We start from the raw sequence: 22,786 nt of genomic DNA, 5'->3' as shown, positions 1-22,786 counted from the left end.
GAGAGGCTAGAGGTTCAATGGCCAATGATTTCATCAACCAGTCCTATGCAATGAAGCCTCCATAAAAACAACAGAAAAAGAGGTTCAGAGAGCTTCTGGGTTGGTGAACACATGGAGATTCGGGGAGAGTGGTGCGCTCGGAGAGGGCGTAAGGGCTCCACACCCTTTCCCCATACCTTGCCCTCTGTATCTCTTCTGTCTAGCTGTTCCTGAGTTGTATGCTTTTATAATAAACCAGTGATCTAGTAAGCAAAATGTCTCTCTGAGTTCTGTGAGTTGCTCTAAGCAAATTAATCAAACCCAAGGAGGAGGTCATGGGAACCTCTTATTTATAGCCAGTCAGTCAGAAGCACAGGTGATAACCTGGGTTTGCAACTGGCATCTGAAGTGGTGGGGAGAGGGGCAGTCCTTTAGGACTGAGCCCTTAGCTTGTGGGATCTGACACTAACTCCAGGTAAATAATGTCAGAACTGAGTTGCAGTCTCAGATACCCTGCTGGTGTCCTGAGAACTGCTTGTTGCTTTGGGAAACCTCCTCCACACATTAGAATCTGGTGATCAGAACCACCTTTTACCACCACATAAGGTAACATATTCACAGTTTCTGGGATTAGGATGTGGACATCTTTGGGAGGCCATCATTCTGTCTGCCATGATTCCTCTCCTTTTCTAGCTCACCCACCCCACCACATCATCAACAATGTGGAGGCTCCACCCCTAAAATATACCCCAAATCAACTACTTCCCTGTAATTCCTCTGCTACCACCTTAGTGCAGGGCCACACAGACTCTGCCCTGGACAACTGTGAGCATCTCTTAACTGGTCCCCTTGCTGCCACTCTTGCCCCTCTGCAGTCCATCTATAAAGCTGCCAGAATGATCTTCTTAAAATATAAATCGTGGGCTTCCCTGGTGGCGCAGTGGTTGAGAGTCTGCCTGCCGGTGCAGGGGACACGGGTTCGAGTCCTGGTCTGGGAACATCCCACATGCCGCAGAGCAGCTGGGCCCATGAGCCGCAATTGCTGAGCCTGCGCGTCTGGAGCCTGTGCTCCGCAACAAGAGAGGCCGTGATAGTGCGAGGTCCGCGCACCGCAATGAAGAGTGGCCCCCGCTTGCCACAACTAGAGAAAGCCCTCGCACAGAAATGAAGATCTAACACAGCCATAAATTAATTAATTAATTTTTTTAAAAAATTAAAAAAATATATATATATATATACAAATCGTATAATGTTATTGCCTTGTTTAAAACTCATCAGTGGTTTCGCACTATAACCAGAACAAAATTCTAATAGATACTTCATCCTCTGGTCCCTGCTCACCTTTAAAAAATAATAGAGAAGAAATAATGCAATTTTTTGCCTTCACAAAATTTCTCTCCATCCCTCACTTCCACGGCCTTGTATGCTGACAGCAGCTCTTTGCAGCTCATCAAAGGGAGGTACGTGTGTTTGAGCTGTCCTTCCGGGTCTCCCCAGACATAGAAGACAGCAAATTACCACATAATTCTAAACCTATGCCCTCCCTCTCCAAGTCTGTTTTAACTGTACATTCCTGATAAAACTACCAGAAAATTTAAAATATATAAGAAATGAAAATCAAGAGATAGAGGGAAGAAAGGAAGGAGCATAACATAGTATAATATATTCTTCACATTTCGTAACAGGCAGACAAAAGATAATGTCTTAGGTTGATGGATCTAAAAATAGTGCAGGTAAATTATTTAACGTTAAGAGAACTAAAAATAAAAGTTTTTTTGTTCCTTTGGGGAATGATGGGAGAGAGACTTACACTTTTCATTTTATTTTTTATGAACTCTGAATTCTTCGACCATGTAAATAAATATAGTAAAGCAGCTACTGATTTTGCACAAATATTTACACTAATTTTACCCATAAGGGTGTGCATGTTTATATATGCACATTGGTCATCAGTTTTTCACCTATTGTAACATTTCTTCCCTCTGATTCCCAACACTGTTCTTTGGAATTCCCCCACCGGAAACCGTCCCACCAAGGACTTCTTGCTAATAAATCAAAGGGCACTATGACCCCACTAGCAACCTCTCTGGGGAAAATTGTTCCCTAGGCCCTCTTCTGCCTCTATTTCCCAAAAGCTCTTTCCTCCCTGAATCACCTCACACCAACTACTTCTGGAGCCAGCTATTCTTCTCACACTTTCAAATAATGAGTCTACACTTTATAATTCCTAGTCTTTTTCCAACATGCCAGAATCTCGGGAAGCAGCTACTCCAAAAATGCAGGCATTGCTCAGAATAATAAACAATCCCTAATTCAACCACCAGTATCCGTATTTCATTGCCTCTTATGAACGCCCAGTCACCTCTCATTGGAGGATATTTCACAGCATTTTAGGATCAAAAAAGGGTTGGAGAGAACAAACTCACCCACATCAAAATAGCCTGAGATATTAAAATGCAAACCACTGGACCCCATACAGACCTACTAACTCAAAATGTTTTCAACAACCTCCCCAGGTAGTTCCCATGCACACAAAAGTTTGAGATTCCCCAAATCAACCCAATCTAATTATTTCTGAAATGAAGAAAGTTAAATCCAGAGAGTAAGTGACTTGTCCAAAATTGCCCACTTAATATGCAACCAATTCATTATTCCAGTCATACATATTCTGGTACCCTTTCAAAGGAACCTGTGAGATAAAACATGCACTAGAAAGAAACTACCTCAACATAATAAAAGCCATATAAGAAAAACCCACAGCTAACATCATACTCAATTAAGAAAAACTGAAAGCTTTTCCTCTAAGATCAGGAACAAGACAAACATGCCCACTTTTGCCACTTCTACTCAACATAGTACTGGAAGTCCTAGCCGGAACAATTAGGCAAGAAAAAGAAATAAAAGGCATGAAAACTGGGGGGGTGGGGGGGGAAGACATAAAATTATCACAGTTTATAGATGACAAAATCTTATATAAAGAAACCCTAAAGATTCCACTAAAAAAAATCATATTAGAACCAATAAATGAATTCAGCAAAGTTGAAGGATACAAAAACCAACACAGAAAACTTAGTTTCATTTTTATACACTAACAATGCAAAATCATAAAAGGAAATAAAGACAGCAATTCTATTTACAATAGCATCAAAAAGAAAAAGTACTTAGGAATAAACTTAACCAAGCAGGTGAAAGACTTGAACTCTGAAACTCTAAAACATTGATAAAAGAAATTAAATAAAACACAAATAAATGGAAAGACACCCCATATTCATGGACTGGAAGATGTCAGTACTACCCAAAGTAGTATTGTTAAGATGTCAATACTACCCAAAGCAATCTACAGATTCAGTGCAATCCCTGAATTAAAATCCCAATGATATTTTTTGCATGAATTGAAAAATCCATCCTAAAATTCATATGGAGTCTCAAGGGACCCTGAATAGTCAAAACAATCTTGGAAAAGAACAAAGGTGGAGGTCTCACACTTCCTGATTTCAAATTTTACTACCAAGCTACAGTAATCAAAACGGTATGATACTGACATAAAGATAGACATAAAGACCAATGGACTAAAGAGCCCAGAAACAAACCCTCGCATATATGGTCAAATGATTTTCAATGAGGGTGCCAAGACCATTCAACAGGAAAAGGACAGTCTTTTCAACAAATGGTGATGGAAGAAGAACTGGATATCCACATGAAAAAAAAATGAAGCTGGACCCTTACACCATATACAAAAATTAATTAAAAGTGAATCAAGCACTTAAACATAAGCTTTAAAACTATAGAACTCTTAGAAGAAAATATAGGGGAAAAGCTTAATGACACTGGATTTTGCAATGATTTCTTGGCTATGACACCAAAAGCACAGGAAACAGAAGAAAAAAATAGATAAGTTGAACTTCATCAAAATTAAGAACTAAATTTTAAGAGTAAAATATCAACTCACAGAATAAGAGAAAAACATATCTGATAGGGACTGATATTCAGAATATATAAAGAACTCCTAAAACTCAACTAGAAAATAAACAACCTGATTTTAAAATGGGGAAAGAATTGAATGGACATGTCTCCAAGAAAGATATACAAATGGCCAAAAAGCAAATGAAAAGGTGTTCAATGTCACTAACCATCAGAAAAATGCAAATCAAAACCATAATAAGATACTATTTCACATCCACTAGGATGGCTGTTATTAAAAAAAAAAAAAGTGTTGATACGAATGTGGAGAAATTGGAACTCTTGTGCATTGCTGGTGGGAATGTAAAATAATGCAGCTACTATGGAAAATGTTATGGTCATTCCTCAAAATATTAAGAATAGAATTACCATATAATCCAGCAATTCCACTTCTGGGTATATACCCAAAAGAACTGAATGCAGAGACTCAAACAGATTTTAAATATCTATGTTCATAGCAGCATTATTCATAATAGCCAAAGGTGGAACAGCCCAAGTATCCATCAACAAATTAATGGGTAAACAAAATGTGGCATATACATAAAATGGAATATCATTCAGCCTTAAAAAGGAAAGAAATTTTGATACGTGCTACAACATGGATGAACCCTGAAGTCATTATGCTAAGTGAAATAAGCCAGTCAAGAAAAGACAAATACTTTATGATTCTAGTTATATTAGGTATCTAAAATAGTCATATTCACAGAGACAAAAAAATAAAATGTTGATTGCCAGAAGCCAGGGAGAGGGAGGAATGGGGAATAAATATTTAATAGGTACAGTTTCAGTTGGAGAAGATGAAAAGCATTCTGGAGATGGATGGTGGTGATAGTTGCACAATAATGTGAATATACTTAATACCCAGAAATGTACACTTAAGTGGTTAAAATGGTAAATTTTATGTAATATCTATTTTACCACAATAAAAAGAATTAACATGCAAAAACTGAACTACTCATCTTTCTTTCTCTTAAACATTATTTTAAACAAATAAGATTTGTTTTATTCATCTAACAATTAGCAAATCTCAGCTTCCAGCAAAACATCTCCAAATACTCCTTTTGAGCAATTTTCTTCTCAGAGCTTCAGCTTATACCCACCTTTCTGTGATCATCCACTCCCCGTGAAATCCAATGGTTACAGTACAATGTTTCCTTTAGCTCTGATATTAAGAGCTCCCTCCGAAAATTCTGTGAAGACTCCTGTCCCCACCAGGAAGCTTGTCTTCTCTGGCCTCAAGCAATTTCCCCAGCTAGCAAAGAAAGCACTGTTCTTCATGGAAGTAAAAACTGTGGCACTGCTACAGCAGCCATAACCCTTCTCTTGTTCAGCCCATTGTCTGCTGACCTCAGAAGCATCATCTATCTTTTTTCAAATAAATAATAAAGTATAATCTTTTGACAAGCCATTGACACATCAAAAGCATTTTTGCACAGTACAAGGTAATCTTGAACTTGTCACAAGGTCAACAGATATGCTTGGGTGTTATTCTTGTTTTGTGTTTTATTGTTACAAGAAAAAAATACTCCATTTTAATTGTATGGTCTATGGTTTGAAAATAGGAAAAATCAAAAAATTTTAATTAAAATGTGAATGGGACAAAGTAGGTAAACCTATTTTTTATAATATTTTTAAGCCATGAGTGAAAGTGATGTTTAAATCTTATTAGTTTTCCTAAGTTGTGTGTTTAAACACACAAACATAAATAGCACTTCCTGCTATCAAGTTAACAACTAGCAGTAGTTTAGTTTTCGTCAGTGACTACATTATGATTGGGAGAGGAAAAAAGTCACTCTGAGTGAGATGGGAAGCTCTTGCAGGTTATTGAGCTGAAGAGTGGCATGATCCCAGTTAGTATTTAAAAGAATCACTTTGCCTGAAGTGTGTAAAACAGACTAGAGCCAGACTGACAGGAATAGGACAAAAGCAGGGATAAGAGGTAGGAAGATATTTTAATAATACAAGGGAGAGGTAATGGTAGATTAGACCAGGTTGGCAGCAATGGAGACAGTGAGAAATGGTCAGATTCTGAACAGCTCTGAAGGGAGAACCAATAAGATTTCATGGCTTGGGGTAATGCTTAAAAGAAATAGAAGGGTTAAGTCTCTTGAGCTTAGCTAGAAGAAGGATCTTCTATTTACTCAAATGGGAAGAACGTGGAAGGGGCAGGTTGGGGTAGGAGATATTAGAATCAAAAGTTCTGTTTTGGATGTATTAAGTGTGAGTTGCCTATTAGATATCCAAGTGGAGATACAAGATAAATAGCTGGATATGTAGTCTGGGTATCAAGGGAGAGATTATGCTCTCTGTGAAAGAACCAAGATTTTTAAATGTTACACGACAAAGAAGTGTTTCACACAAATTAATCAAATAAGTTCCCAAACTTTTAACACATTAGGGTGTTAGAAACATGTCAGGGGAAAGCCAGAAATTCTAGAAAACTAAAATGGAAAAACAATTTAAGATCTGATAAACAGACAGGATAGTTTATAAATATACTATTCGGGTAATAATCTTAAAGTGCATCAGCAGATCTTAAAAGGATTAATGTCCCAAATAAAAGAATAAAAAAAATACAGATATATTTCTTTAGAAAGGGAAACAAAAATAGTTAACTATTTCCAAAAAATGTTTTATGCACTGTTGCAAAGCCAAAAATAACAAGACAGCATCATCCCAATGTCCCAGTGGTTCTGAAGGGAACAAGTGATTGCTTTTATGCTGCCCAGGAGAGATAAATGCCTCGAACTATGGTCTGAACATTCTACAGAGATGAAAGTCCACTACATTGTACAGGGCAGACCATAGCAATTAACAAGAGTTCGCTTACTATTTTTAGCCATGATTTATAAGAGAAGGGGAGTCAGTGTATGAACTTCTCTTGGTTAAGGCAGTTAAGAGGCAAAGCCCAAAATTTCACGTCTTGGTCATAACCTGTTCAATAATACCACAGTGTCCCAATAAACACAGAATTGTATTTCTGATGTTTTTACCCTGCTAAATGTTTCTGGCTGTGAGGACTACATACTATTCTATTTGTCATGGTTTTATGACTGTTACACTCCATTCCAAAGCCAGAAAATTACCAGTGGCAGCCAAAAGTATTTCTTGGGTTTTGTTTTGTTTGGCGAATTGGGGGGAGAAGAGATGGGTGGCTGTCCGACTGGGACATTTCTAGGGGAAATTATCATACAAATGTGTGCTATTTATAGTGTTTGGTGCCACACCATACCCACGTTGGCAATTAGCTAGACAGAGAAAACCTTACAACTCGCCAAAATGCCGGATTCCAAGCCTGCCCTGAGTGCACTGATCATTGGCAAAGATTTAGGGAAAACTCCTCTATCTCACAGAGTACAAATACCATGTATACACCCTGCTGTTTCCACGTGGTTTAGAGGGTTGCAGCCTCCAAGGCATCTCAGTACATCCTTGAGTATTTATTCCTGCATAAGCACTCCAGTCTCACCTGAGGTGAATCAGTCAAGTTCATCAGCAGCCACAAAACCGGGAAGACTCTGAGAGTCACCTCTCCCCACAAATGTCCTCACCATTACTTCTAAACCCACCTTCTTTTCTAATAAAACAACCCCTTGTTCATAAAAGAGCAGTTCACAGCTTGGATCCCCTAGGCCTCTAGTCAGTAGTTAACAGATAACATTTACTGAGTACTTCCTACATGCCTGGCACTGTGCAAACCACTTCACATGGGTGATCCCATTTTGGTCAAGCACAGCCTCTGGGGTGGGCACTATTATTAGGTCCATGTTATTGATTAAAAAAAAAAAAAAAAAAAAAGCTGGAGCTCAGAAAGACTAAGTAACTTGCCCAAGTCTAAATAGCTGCTATTAGCAGATCTGTCAGACCCCTGACCCTTGACTCCCCATCCATTCTTCTCCCACTATATGGGAAAGGAGTTGAAGATAAATCAACTAAAATCTGACATTCTAAACTGCCTAGTGTGAATCATATTTATCCCACAAATAAATGCCTATACTGTATCATTAAAATACCAATTTCCCTGCTTTGCCCTGAAATAATATCACGTCTGTGTGGGAACACTGGTAATCACATGCTGGCAGAAAGTTTAAATTGGGTGTTAGTGAAAAAGAGAAGGTAAATTAACCAGTTCTTAGTAGATTCAGCTTGTTCTGAAGACCTATTTCTTCATGCTGCATGCAGACTTCTATACTAGAAAATAGTTTTTAAAAATTTAAAGACTCTTCTAGAATGGTCAAATGTCTGACACATAATTTGGAAATACCAAACATGAATACCCTTGTTCAGTAAATAAAGCAGAAGGGGAATCTGATAGAGGGAAAAGAAAGTTAAGGAAGATCAACCAGCAAAGGTAATAAAATAAGCAAAACACTGTAAAAATGGCAGCATTTTAAACAAGATTATTTATCTGGTGTATTCATTTAGGAAAAAAAAAGTCAAGAAAACCAGCTGGTTGCAGAGGAGTATCAGGGGAGGTGTGTATGTGGCTGTGTCCCCATGGTGTGATTAGTTCATAGGCCCTTATCATCAAGAGGAAGGTGTCTAAAAGGGTCAGAAACTTCCCTAGTCAACCCCCAGATGTGCTGTGATACGAGAACAAGGGTCTGGAAGTCTACAGATCAAGGTTCTGGTCATTCTGGCCATGCCAATAATTCCCAAGACCTAGAGCAACTGACCTGGCCTCTTTGGACTTAGTTTTATCATCTAGAACACAGAAATAATAATCATCTAATAAAAAAAAAACTTGTTTTATTGCTGTGAGGATCATGTGAGATTATAGATATGAAAATGCCTCAACAAAACTGTTTAGGTTCACTGCACAGTGAATGATGTATTTGTTACTACCAGTGTATTGTTGAGTGAGTACAGGTTGGTTTAATGCATTCTATCTTCTTAGCTGAAAAAGCAAAGGGCAAGGAGGCACATGCAGGATGGAAGACGCCTCTAAGTGTTGACTGATTTATATTATTAATGGAGGCCATCTGCAACACAACTATTAACTATTATGGGATATGGTATTCACAAGCCTGTTTGCAATTAAAAGACAGCACAAAGCACCCAATTAAGTGATCCGGACTACAACTTGATATAGCAAATTTTTGAACATCCACAATAAGGGAAAGGAAGCACTGGAACAGATATTAGAATTCAGTAGATACTCAAAAATGAATGGCTCCGAAATGTTTTGTATGATACGCCTCTAGGTGTGCTTCGATTTGACTTCTAAAATTAATCTTTAGCCCCACTGAGGGCAGAAGGAGGTGGTCCAAGGGCATGTGATTACCTTGTTCCCCCTCCCACCTAGGATTTTAAATGTGTCAAAATGACTCCCTCACGTGGACACTGCCATGCAAATAAGAAAGAGATGAATGTCCCCAACTATATAATAATAGATCAAAGCTAAAGGGCAATACAGTCACTGGTTATAGGCTCCCATTTACACTTCTCTGTTCATTGGTTTGTTTGAACCTAACTCTCTGTAATTAGTGTCTATCAGTAGAGGAGACTTATTTGAATTTCTATCCATTCCATGTCTAAATAGAAAGCTTTGAGAACATTTAGCGTTAAGGTAGTTCTTGTTGACAAATAAACAGCTTTTACAACAGACTTGAACACAGAGTTCGAATTCACTAATTTGTAATGTTCCAGATGAGGAAAGTAGCCTCTGTCTACTCTTTAACCAGAGAAGACAACAATATAACAAAACCTTATTTGGAGCACGGAGCTAATTCACAGGTCTGTCTCTGTCCAGACTGGGTACCCAGTGATGGAGGATGGACCACTCACGTACTCTGTGAAATGCAAAAACTGTACCTTGATTTGCTGTGAATGAACGTAATTGTTTTTAACTTCTCATTATTCTAACTAAAATAACTGGATCTACCCTTTTATAATAGAATTCCTAGCATTGGATTTGATTAAAATTGTACTGAACTTATATAAATTCTAAACACAAAAACTCCTTTGTAAAATTGCAAAATTCAGATGCTAGGTGGATTATGAATGAATGAATGATGTGAATGAATGAGTCTTTCATAAGACTATGGATACCCACATCATTTGTGAATTGAATACTTCGTGTGAATAAAGCTTTATGATTACATACATATTCGAGAGGAATAAATTATTTTCATTCAGAAAACTTATTCTCTAGGAGCAATTAATTACTCAGATCCTAAAGATGGAGAGGAAGGACCTTCTGAAGCAGGAATTTAACAGTATTTGAACCTAAAACAAAAGCCTGAGAACACATTACTGACAGTTTGGGTTACTGCTACTGATCACAAGGGTTTTCCATAACTAGCCCCAGAATTTGGACAGATATCAGTGGAACTGTCCAGATAAAATTACCTCCTGCCATGCACTGACCTGGGTAAACAGGCCTGGAAAAAATGCTGAAAGGAGAATGGACCAGCAAATGTGTAGTATTCAGAAGGGGGGCAGGGGCAACAGCTCTCCTCCAGAGCATTTCACTTTCTCCCCTTCACTCCACAAGGAAAATTCATCTGCTGAAATCATGCTTGTTGCATGTGGATAAAAGGAGTCACGTGATGCACTAAGTGTTCCAGGAAGATTAATCTGTCAGCAGTGGGACTGATGGATTGACAGAGAAAGACAGAGAGAGACAAGAGGCGATGACAAGAACACAATACAGAGGAGGAGGGAAGGACGGATTTGGGAGAAACGTCAGGACTTAATATGTGACTATTTATAGACAGAAGATGAAGGAGAGAAAAGAGTCAACGAGGACTCCCAAGGTTCACTCTTAGGTGGCTGGGAAAATAGCACTACCACTGAGAAAAGTGAGCAGGGCAACCAGGACAGCTCTCTTCCTGCCTGTCTTTACCCTCAGCCCGCGTGATACCACCAACCCTAGGCAAAGCCACTGAGCAAATAATGCTCTTGTTATTTTTTGACTGGCTATAGAGAGAAGGATAGTGGCCCAATCTGTTAACAAAACCTGAGAATAAGTGAAGACAGAATGACACAAGTAGTTATATAGTTAGCAGGAAGGAGCCAACCCAGGAGCAGAGAGAGCAGAAAGTATTACGTAGGGACACATGCAGGCTAAAGCAAGACCTCGGACAGCACGACGTACTGCTGGAAAGCATGGCGGCCATCAAATCAATCCAGCTGGGTGAAATGATCAAAAATAGTCCAGACTTTGTGGGAGAGAAGAATCAAAGACTAGGGTCCAAACTCAAATGCCTACAGGAGCCGGGAGAGTAACAGAAATGAGGACGGGTGGCGTTCGGCAACAAGGAGTGCAGGTGGGGGCCGCTGAAACAGCACGCGCCCACCCCATCTAAAGAGGAACCACAGTAGGTAGGTTACTCTCACCCAAGACCATAGGCCCCATCTTCCAATTCTTCAAGAGCAACCATCCCAGCCACCATTCTCCACCACGTACGCTATTTCATCTTCTTCAAGCGCTCGTCAATACCTGAAATCTTTGTGCTGTTGTTGTTCTTGTGTTTATGGTCTGTCTCCTCCCACTAGAAGGTAAGCTCCCTGAGGAGCCACAGAATTGGCACTCAATCAATGCTCAACCAGTCACGGGCTCACCTCCGGACGCATCAGGAGGTGAGCCATTTGATACAAAATAAATCCAAACCCTTGATCTCTTCACAGTCTTCACAGCCTTTCCCCTTCGCTGCCTGCCGTACCCTACACACCCTAGTCTCTCTCCAGCCTGGACTTTGCAAAGGATAAGACCTGGATTCATGAGCTTCCCTGGTGGCACAGTGGTTAAGAATCCACCTGCGAATGCAGGGGACACGGGTTTGAGCCCTGGTCGGGGAAGATCCCACATGCCACGGCGCAACTAAGCCCGTGCACCACAACTACTGAGCCTGCGCTCTAGAGCCCACGAGCCACAACTACTGAGCCCACAGGCCTAGAGCCCGTGCTCCGCAACAAGAGAAGCCACCGCAGTGAGAAGCCCACACGTCGCAACGAAGAGTAGCCCCCGCTCGCCGCAACTAGAGAAAGCCCGCACGCAACAACAAAGACCCAACTCAGCCATAAATAAATAAATAAATAAATTTATTTTTTTAAAAAGACCTGGGTTCGAATTCTGACTCTGTCTGCCACTTACTAGCTGTTTGTCCTTTTTGAAGACACTAATTATAACTCTCAACTGCTACATCTGACAAACATGTATTGGATTTCTAGAGGAATCAAGTGAGCTTTTTAAAAATTGACCATGAATGTAACAATGATGTCCAATTCTTTTAAATTTCCCACGCTTGGGTTTCCCCTTCTCACACTCACCACACTGTCTCCAGCAGGGCAGAGCCTTTGCCTGCTGACTGTGGGCCCCTCTCCACCTCCTCCACCCTCCACCCTCTTTCCACCTCCCGAAAACTTGTCTCCTAGTTGCTCTTTAGGGCCAGCTCCATTGTTTCTTCCTCTCTCAGGTTTTCTTTGACTTTCCTGAGTCCCCACAGCCCTTTGTTCCTACAACTAGCAATGCACTGACAGGAACCACACACACACCGCCAGCTGCCTTGTTTCTGATGCCCAGCAAGTCACGAGCAAAGGTCGGGACTGAGAGTTACTCTTCCTCGCTCTTCCCAGGGTCTAGCACAGTGCCTGATTCAAAACAGGTATTTGCCAAGCAGAACTGAACGCCTCACAGATGTAAATCTGATTGACTGGAAACTATATGAGTGGACACCTTGGGCTCCACCACTGAGAATTAACCAGTAGCAATGACAAAATCTCCCACATGGCCAGCTTGTGATTATCCATGTTAATGGTAGGTGACAGTGATAGGGATAATCTAAGAATTGTTAATACAGGTATTCTCATGATTTTAGGTAGTGTAAGTGTGATTTATGCAGTGCGAATAACTTGAGACCAAAATTCTCTCTCCTGCCGCTCTGTCACAGTGCCAAAAATGCTTAACGGTAACTTAAGGCGCTTTTGAATGTCAATTTGATTACAACATGAAATTTCACAGAAAGCACTGCACTCTTTCTAACATAGGAGTGTTCAACCATCGATTCATTCAACAGATATTTACTGACAGCCTACTATATGCCAGGCATTACAAGGAAAACCATTACAAGCCTGAATTCTACGTACTACAATTCTGTAATGACTGCTTAGGAAGACCTAGAAAACTTGGGAAAGCCGCTGAGGCCAATACCAAAGTTTGTATTACCAAATAAACTAATAGTTGTCACACGACCAGTTCTAAGGACCCAGTATTTCTTTCTGCTGATCCACACCAAGAGCAATGGGGCAGCTGGCTTCTGGATGGTCAAGAAACATGGAACCAGCTTTGTCCTGAAGCAGAGTAGGAAGTGATGATAATCATCGTGATCTAAATTTACTTAAAACTTCTCTCTTCTCTCTCTTCAGCCCGGTGGGGTTGGAATAAGTGTGATGAAAGAAACAACTTTTGTTTTTCTGAGTTGCTGCCGAGACATTTTACAGACTGGAAACCCTGCTCACACCTAGAGTCTGGACATTTAGATAAGGACTGCACTTTGGGATTCCTACCATAAGTCCCCCTCTGCTTTCCCCAGATGCCTTTTAAAATAATCACTTAGAGTTAAGCCTGTGAAAAGTTAGCGACCTCTGACCCAACCACCTTATAAGTGATAGATGCTTGCTACCCTCTCTATCTTCTGCTTAGTGGTGACCTGGGACAAAGGACTGTCCTTCCTCACCCTCTCCTCGTTCATTGCCTCCCAACGTTTTCTGGGATCTGTGAATAATAAATCTTGTGACTCTACTTCTTTTGTGTGGGTGTATTGAAACTGTGTCTTCAATCAAAACGACCCAGTGGTTTTCACTTCTCCAAAGTGGAAACTTGGATGCCGAGGGAGCTACTTGCCGACCCGTGTGGGTGGCTTGTGCCCCCTCATTCAGCAGGTCATAATCTGTATGTTCTTATTTCAATACACCGGGTCCAACTCCCCAGCACAGTAGGGAAGGTAACAAAAGACTGAGCCATATCTCAAGTCCAAGGAGATGACTTTCATCTTTCCCCAGACCCTGTGCTGTACATAATGTACCTCTTCCATCCCTTCCCAACTGCAAGAGAAGAGAATCTAAATAAGTAGGATTCAAGGCAAGTAATTTTTGACTAAAGGCAAGTTTCAGGAAAAGGTTTGAAGGGGAGCAGAATATACTATCCCAAAATATGCCTCTTTGGCATAAACATTATTTTCGGCTTGTTATTTTTAAGAAACAGTGGACACAGGAGCAGCTCTGTAAACCAAGCAGAAGTTACTCTTCTGTAAGAGACATTTATATTTATAAGAAATCTCCATTTGTAAGGGTGTTTCCCTCTCTGTACCAGAAAGAGGAGGATACCCGAAATCTCCAGAAACACATTATCAGCGTAAAAGGCAACGATTTAAATCTGTGTAACAACCTCACCCTCATTGACTGTGCTTTTCCTGATAGCTTCCCATCACTGGCTCCCCAACATCTTGTCTTTAGCTGGACAGTTATTTAAGCTGATGGCTGGGCCATCTCAAAGTTACTCAGTTTTCCTGAGTCTCTCCCATGTACACAGGAGGCATACATGTCATTAAACTTCTAATTTTCTCCTGTTAACCTGTCTTTTATTACAGGGTGTGTCTCAGCCAAGAACCTGGAAGGGTAGACGAAAAATTATTTTTCTTTCTCCACAGGTTCGTTAACATTCTCAGGAATAGATCTCATAGGATTATCTATGAATGAATTAATTAATTAATCTAAATTGTTTCTGCCTCTTTTTAAATGTATATTTTATCAAAATATTGCATTAATGGTTGATAAAATGCTTATGTTTAGTAATCATAAAATTCCATCTATGCTTGTAAAAGTTCTACAGGTGAAGAAGATAAGTCTTGATAACAAAGCAAAACGAAATGTTTCCATTTCAGACCCTATTACTTCTACATGGTGGTAAATTAACCTCCTAGTTAGTAAGAAAAAAATTACAATAAATCATCAGAAAATAAAGCTGTCTATAAATAAACCTGAATTGGGTTAAGTGCCAAAACTCAAAAAACATAACTGTTTAGATCTGAGATGACCATGTTCCCAGTCTGCTCTGGACCATCTAGGTTTATGCCAATTATCCTGGCATAATTATTAAGCGTGCCTACTTTCACTCTCAAAAAATGTCACAGTTTGGACAATAAGTTATATAGAACCATACCTGGAGATAAAAAGATTCCTAAACAATCTTTGACAAAGAAAACTTTAAGATTTTCAGAAACACTAGTATTACAGCCTGCTTTGCAGTCTGCTTTTAAACTTACCAATTTTGAAAGAGTTAACAAACATCTTAAGTCTCACAACTGTAAAGTAGTAAGGCCTGCTCAACTTTAAATACTTACACAATAAATATGGAGCTCTGCCCTATAACCTATATCTGGGAATTTCCCTCTCCACCTCTACCCCCCAATCTAGGATTCCAGGAGAATGGCACAGTGATTCAGCATTTCTAAGGCATTCATTAAAATGTGCTTGGGTGCAATGAAATCAGGGGAGAAAGAAAGGTACTTAATACACAGATATTAAAATCAAAACTTCTTTTATAAAGGCAAAAATAATGAAATTCCATACTTTTTCTCTTACTGAAACATTTGGAAAGCAGCTGAATTGAGAAGTATCTCCCATCACTATGATTAGGCAAGTCATCCAAAGATAGAGCAGAAAGCATATGCAACACTTTTTGTCAACTAGTTCAAGAGATGCTTCAAAACAGAAGTGCAAGGGAAATCATAGAACACAGAGGGAAATTTCAGGGAACCCATACAGGAAGAACACTGTTTATCCCTGTACGAGAGTACTTTTTAGAATCTTGCTTATCTCATTCTTGTGTCTCCTGGAGGACAGACCTTGTCTTGTTCATCCTTGTACCCCTTATCTCTTATCTCTGAATATTCAGCATACTACTTTGCACGTGAGAAATGTGCAACAAATACTTGTTGAATCAAACTAATAAGAAAAGAAGAAAAATGTTTTCAAATATAATTTCTACATAAACATTTTTTTTGGAAGATAAAAGAAACCTAACCACTATGGGGGGTGGAAGTGGAGAGGTAAAATCATTCCAACAGCAAGTATGTGCTCCCTACTAAGAAATCTATTCCTCTACATGAGTGGTGGGTAAAGTTTTAACAACCTTACTATCAAAAAAATTCAGATACATTGTAGTCAAACCAAGTCCCACCAAACAAAGCAACCAAATAAGGTTAGACTAGAAGACAGGAGTTAGCCATAGCCACCGACAGCTGAGTTATTAGAGAAGTTCCACTAAAGTTCCCTTCAAGTCCCAACTCGAGAGGGTTTGTGCATTCCTTAAAATAGGCTTTCAGGCCATTTTTTTTCTTCCTCCAGCACCTTATGCAAAGGCACTGGAATTTGAGAACTTGTCACTTAACCATAGAGGATCTTATTAATTAGTAAGAAAACCATAAAATGGGCCTCAATGCCTTTATCAAGAGGACCTTGGATTCTTCTTCCTTAAAGACACCACCCACTCCTCCTATCAACAAGACAAACGGGTAGACAGGATCCAGGAGTCAAGCCGTCAAGTTACATATGAGCAGATCAGAAAAGGGCCACGAGCAAAGTCTCTCAAAGTCATCTCAGCCAAGGCGGGTAGCAGCCACTTCACAGCACCGTGAAGCAAAGTTAAGTTCTCCAATAACATCCGATATGAAGGAAGCATTTTCTCAGAAGCCTGACTTGTAAATATTAAATATTCAGGCCTCTTGAATTTTACATCAGCTGTTTTACAATCCTGGGAAAGTCACCTGAAGGCCTTAAATTTCTAACTCCCCATTTGTAAAATAGGAATAAATACTGTTACCACTTACCCATATTTTAGAAAACTAATAAAAACAATGATGCAAACCATAGATACTTTCCTTAAATTCTAGATGTTTAGACAATGACTGTTCTTCTCAACTGAACAGGTATAATCTGTAAGGGTTCAGAACGAGCCTCCCCCAAAATGTGTCACTTTTGCATAAGGATTATTTTGAACTAAAGGCACAATCAAGACCTGCAGGTTCAAGAGAAACTACTGCCCCTCCCTTAACTACCCAGCAGAACTTAAATTGAGGATTTTTCCCAGAAAAGAGTTATTACGAGAGAGAAATTTTATCTAAGTGGCCCCATCTACATGGCAGGGCAAACATCTAATTACCAAACATCTGCTCTTTTTATTGTCCTGTGAATGACCCTCCTGTCCTTGGAAGCCCGAGGCCCCTATGCCATTCCTTAGCTCAGGGTGGCATATACGCCTCATTTTACCTTTCTGTCTCTGAACCTCTCAGGTATGTGGGGCCTCTGACCCTCACATGTATACATACGAAATTAAATTTGATTTTCTCCTGTTAATCTGTCTCATGTTAATTTAATTCTTGGACCAGCCAGAAGAACCTAGAAGGGTAGAGGAAAGTTTTCTTCCTATCCTACAAGTCCAAAGTAGAATATTTAACATACGGACTCTATTTTCTGCTCCTAATAAAGAAAAGAGGCACTGATAACCCATTGTGGACATCTGCTTGGGGTCCAAAATTTTATTAACTCAAATAATGACTAGTAAGCAGGAAAAAAAAGATCCCTTGAACTCTTCGGATATTAAGCACCTTCATCTTCCACTGAATGCCTTTTTAAAAATCAGTGACACTTTCTGAACCAATCTGCAAGTAAAGCTACTGCTCACAATGAATGCAGATAAAGTCTTGAAGGATTGTGCTGACCAAAACTGGTCTCTATATTATATAAATTGTTTGTTTATATTCACCATAATCTTTTAAAATGTCATATTGTTTACCTACTGAAAATATAACCAAAAAAAAAAGTATGTTTTTCCTACTGACCAACTAAAGAAAGAAAGAGGTTGTCTAAACTTAACCACTCAATTTCTAAATGAAAGACTGATGGGGAATCTGCAGCCCAACAGCTTTTTATAGCAATTTTCTGGGTGCAGATTGAAAGCAGTTTTCGTCATGGGACGTAGAATACTGCACCCTTACATAAAGCCTCACAGATAAAAGTCAGGACCATCAAAATATTCGCTTAACTACTGTTCAGTGTTCAATGCACCTACAAGAAAAATGGACCACATTTCAGCTGTTAAACTTATAAGGCGATAAGAAAATTCCAATTCCAGTTTAGTGTCAGAGAGGAAAGACAAACAGCAACACTATCCCAGTAGATCCCAGGTTAATTCCCTCCAGTTTCTCCCCTATCATAATATTAATTGGTTTCCTAATAAAATGCTACAGTAACATTTGTGAAATGAGATTCTGGCAGAAAATCAAATCAAAGGACAACTAACTCTTCATGGCAGCCACTTTTGCATACCCAGACCCTGCCTACCTTGTTATGTTTTTGCTGGTGTCTTGCCTTCGTGTCAAGAACATGGTAAGGGCTTTCCGAGTCTTGGTTGATGTAATATACGAGTCTTGAAGGCAGTGTGATTTCCTTCTGCATTGCATTGCTGTAACTGCTATTACTGCTGCTATTCTGTTGCAATGTGTTGTCTTCATCTGCCAGGACTCCCAAATTGTTTTCTGCAGTTTCATTCCAATGCAGAGCTGGGGTTGGGGCGGGGGGGGGGGGGGGACACAAACATACACAAACACACACGTACCCTATAAATACATAAGTACTAAAATGCATTTTTCCATTAATTGCAAAAACAAAGTTTTCTACTTTTAAGTAGGTAAGGCGTAGAGACACAGGAAAGCAAGTTATTGCAACAGTGAAATGGCCTGGATAGGTTATCAGCCAATAAGGCTTATACAACAATGTACTGTTTATAGTCTTAAATCTATACTTCTAAGTATGGTGGTGGGGCTGAGGGGGAATGGACTTGAAGGAAGGGTCATTAAACGAACATGCTCAGGGATTCTGCCCCTCACCTGCCCCCCTTGGGGGTCTACAGAAGCTCAATGGGACTAGGAGTATCCCACCTGAGAGCTAAGAACGCTCCACAGATAACTTGAGTGCTGAACTCATGAACACGGAATGTTAACCGATTCATTTAACAAAATGGACAATTCCCTTTTCTTTTAACTTTGAGATGAGCAAAAATCTTTTGCCATAGAGGGGTGCAGATGCTGGCAGCTTTCCAATTTCCTCTTATTTTCCTGCCTATGGCCAGCTATCTGCTGTCACTGATGTCCAATCATCAATGTATTGAACATCATATTATCTTCGTTGTTCATTATAATGACAAGCATTTTGAGAAATTACAAGCCAAAGGTTTATATCCCCGAAGTTTCCCTCCCCCACCTTAATTCCAACAGCAGTGAATAAACCCACTAGGCAATCTGAGGAAACACATTACCACTCTTCTCATCACATCCCCCCGCACTCACGTTCAGGCTCCACCACCCAAGAAAAAACTTGCTCCCTCGCTGCATTTCCCAACCACCGGTTTCCCCAAGTTGCACAGAGATCAGTTAGGGACCCCGCCTCCACTGAATACCTTCCAGTGGAACCGGCAGTAATTTAGTGAATGCAACAGAAAAATGGACTTCAAAAAGTGAACTGGAATGAACGCCGGTTTGGGAATGAGAGAGGTGGACAGGCAGAGAGAGGCTCGGAAAGGCCGAGCCCTGGACGTGTCCGGAGCGCACGGACCCGCGTGCCCTTCGCTCTCCTCTGCAGGGCCCCGTGGGCAAGGCAATGCAAAGGGCACCTGGGCCATACCCACCGCTGGGTGCAGCAGCCCGCCAGGCGCGGGGCCGGGATGAGGCGGCGAGCGGAGGCAGCAGGAGAAGTACGAGGAGCAGGCGGCAGGGCGGCGCGCGGGCCGGGGCGCGGACGGGCGCCGGGCCGGCGGGGCCGCCGCGGGAGCAGCTGGAGGCTCGGGGGAGGCTGCAGCCCTCCACGGGCGGCCGCCTGGAGCTGTTGCCGGGTGGCTTCATGGCTCATAGCTCCCGGGCGCCGCTCGGTGTGGCCGGCGAGAGCGCCGGGCTAGGCTGCGGGGAAGGCTGCGGGCGGAGCCGGTCACGCCGGCTCGGCGCGCATGGTGCGGCCGCGGACAGGGGGCTCGGAGCTCGGGGCTAGGGGCTGGGCGGCGCCCCCTCCGCTGCTCGCCTCTCAGCCCCTCCCGGGGTGGCTGCTGAAGAGTCCGGGGGTCCCAGTCGCTCCGCCAACTTGGAGCCTCCCCAGACGCTCCTCCCTCCCTGCGGCGGGCGCGGCAGCTCCAGTGACTGCGGGGGCTGCCGCTGGGGCTGAGGATGCTGAGGCGGCGAGCGGGAGCGAGCGGCGCGGGCGTGCGCCCCGCCCTCGAGAGCGCGCCCGAGCGCGGCTTCGCGTCCTGATGCTGATGCTGTTGCCTGGCACGCGACGCACTGCGCATGCTTTATTGTGGAAGAGAAAGGAGAGAGGGAAAAAAAAAGGAGCAGAGTGATGCAGCATCAGAGGTGACGGTGGCACCTCCAGAGTTGGGGGCGGGGGAGAGAGGAAGCTGGCAGTCAGGGATTAGCCAGAGGGGAAGAAAGAAGAGTGTGGGGATTTCCAGGACAGAATGATCTGGAGGAAACAGCCAGCCAGAGAAATCGGCCTGCCTTTTCCACCACCCCAGACCTTACATACCCCCTCCTGTTCCAACAGCCACCTTCTCGGGTAAAACTTAGGCCAAGCATTTCCCTCTGAATCCTTTATTTATTTCCTTCCTGCAAATATATTGATATATAAAGGACTGCAGCCGGGGAGGTAAAAATAGCACTGCTCCTCATTCAGTTCGCCGGCAGCGCGGGGAACGAGGGCTGGTTGGCGCGTGGCGGGCTCGCTGGCCAGATGACGCCCAGCGGCCTTGCAGAGCTCAGGCGCAGGGATCCCCCGAGCTGGGCCCTCCGCCCTGGACTCTGTCACCCGGGCCTCTGTCGCCCGGGCCTCTGTTACCCAGGCTTGTGCCCAGGGCCTTTGCGGAAAGCAGATGGAGCTCAAAAGTTCAGAAAGGATGACTGGACGTGTTCCGGAAGGATTTAGAAATTCTGGCGGGGAAGAAATAGGGAGATGAGAAACCGAGTGTGTGGCAGCTATCATGGGAAATCCAGCATTTGTCGAACCGGTGGGCGGGCGTGCATCGGAGAGGGCACATTGCAGATTTTGAGATCTGGTCCTGACTTGTGCAGAGAAAGAAAGATTTTTCTCTCACTGCTGTAAAAAATGAAAGAAAAAAAAAAAAAAAAAGTCCCTGAATTGGGTGGATGAGCAGCAACTAAATACGATGGTTTCAAATCAGGGCCCGTGGCATATTTCTGCCCCCGAACTCCCATAATGCAAGCATTCACTTGTTCGCCCTCCCAATGACAGTCTGAGTAATAACAATGTCGTCTTTCTCCGTTATGTGTATTTAAAATGGAGATAATACCGTCTACTCTGGGGGATCAAGAATCTCACAATAAAGAGAAAGGATGTGGGTATAATGCACCACAGCAATGACAGGACTCGGTATTGTTAGCTGTCTTCTCCACCCCCAGTTAACAGAGGGAAGGGGGAGCAAGACAGACGAGACAGACACACACACACACACAGACCAGAGATCTCAGAATTGTTAGAGAATTAAGCACTAATATTGGCTCTTCCTCTTTCTATCAGAGCTAGGATATCAATTTGTTATCACACATTTATTCATGTGAACTTGTCATTGATGCTACCTCCCCCAAATGTGGGCAGCAACAGTTTTCCTTTTGGCTCAGTTTGTGTCCCTAGAACCTAGCGTGGTGTTTGTGGCACAGAGAAGTCTCTCAAAATATGTCATGAATGAATAGACCAGCGGTGGTACCAGTAGCAGGAGGCACATGGGGCAAAATGGTGAACATGCCCACCTCCCCATAGTTCCTACTTGCAGCTCAGTGCTCTTGGGGGTGTCTCCCTCAAGACAAGCATGTCCTGGCTAGGTTTTCCCAATTTATATTTGATATAATGATATAATCCCGGAAAAGGGCTTGGGGGCAAAGGAGGTGGACAAGGAATGAGAAGGGAAAAGGAAATGAAAGGCAAAAGATGCCCAGAGGCAAAGTTCTTTAAAAGGCATCTCTTACAATTGAGTAACAACCTCTCAAACCCTCTTCCAATTAATAAAGCCGTGAGTTACCCAGACCACCTGCATACCAACAAGTCAGCAGTCACCATTCCATGCACTTGGGGAACAGGATAAGGACTGAATTCCATTTCTAGTAAGGAGCGGAAGTATTTGCAAAAAAAAAAAAAAAAGATGTTTTTCTTTTGCACTGTAATCCAAAAACTGCATTTATTTACAGAACTTTAATGTTTACAGACTCGACCAGAGCCTAGATAATGTATTAGTAAATGAGATAGTGAGTCAGAGAAGGAGTAAATCACTCAGAAAAGAATGTACTAGAAGTTTGGCCCTTAAACCATATATTTAAGGGGAGGTTAAGAACAGAATCAAATATTCTTTAAGCAGTTAATTTGTTCGATTTAGTAATAGTCTCATTAGGTAGCTTGGAATGTTTATTGTTAGAGAGTCTAGTTCTAAATAGTCTCCTCTGTGCTTATAATATTTGGTAATTTTGTCCATCATCATCTACTGCTTTGCTCTATATTCATGTCTGTGCATATCATCTTTCCCCTGTCAAAAAACACTGAGACTTAAGCTGTGTCTCATTCATCCCTGATCTGTAGAGCCTAGCATAGTACCCAGAATGGAGTCAGCATTTGATAAATGTGTATTGGGTAGAGGGGCACTCACAGGTAGGAGGGAGGGATTCAGCAAGCTGGAGTGGAATGAAGGGAGGAATGTACCAGAAGTTTGGGTGCTGTAATAGCTCTGGTTAGACATGTGTGCTGGATCCCAAGAGCATCAGGGACCACTGGAGTGGCCTGGTGAACTTAGTAG

At 41.7% G+C, this 22,786-nt stretch overlaps 1 protein-coding gene across 1 annotated transcript in view; it reads right to left on the bottom strand.

The window, feature by feature from the left end:
- ADAM23 (ADAM metallopeptidase domain 23) overlaps positions 1–19,841 on the bottom strand; it is a 161,177-nt gene extending 141,336 nt beyond the window's left edge. Inside the window, exons 1-2 of the mRNA XM_059927367.1 lie at positions 19,628–19,841; positions 18,286–18,503 (exon numbers count right to left, since the gene is read on the bottom strand). Of these exons, the coding sequence (XP_059783350.1) occupies positions 18,286–18,503; positions 19,628–19,841 (432 nt within the window). The remainder of the gene's footprint in view (positions 1–18,285; positions 18,504–19,627) is intronic.
- Between the last annotated feature and the right edge of the window lie 2,945 nt (positions 19,842–22,786).

This window comes from Balaenoptera ricei, chromosome 7 (assembly GCF_028023285.1).
Source record: "Balaenoptera ricei isolate mBalRic1 chromosome 7, mBalRic1.hap2, whole genome shotgun sequence".
Classification (NCBI taxonomy): Eukaryota; Metazoa; Chordata; class Mammalia; order Artiodactyla; family Balaenopteridae; genus Balaenoptera; species Balaenoptera ricei.
This window is presented reverse-complemented; position numbering and strand designations above follow the sequence as displayed.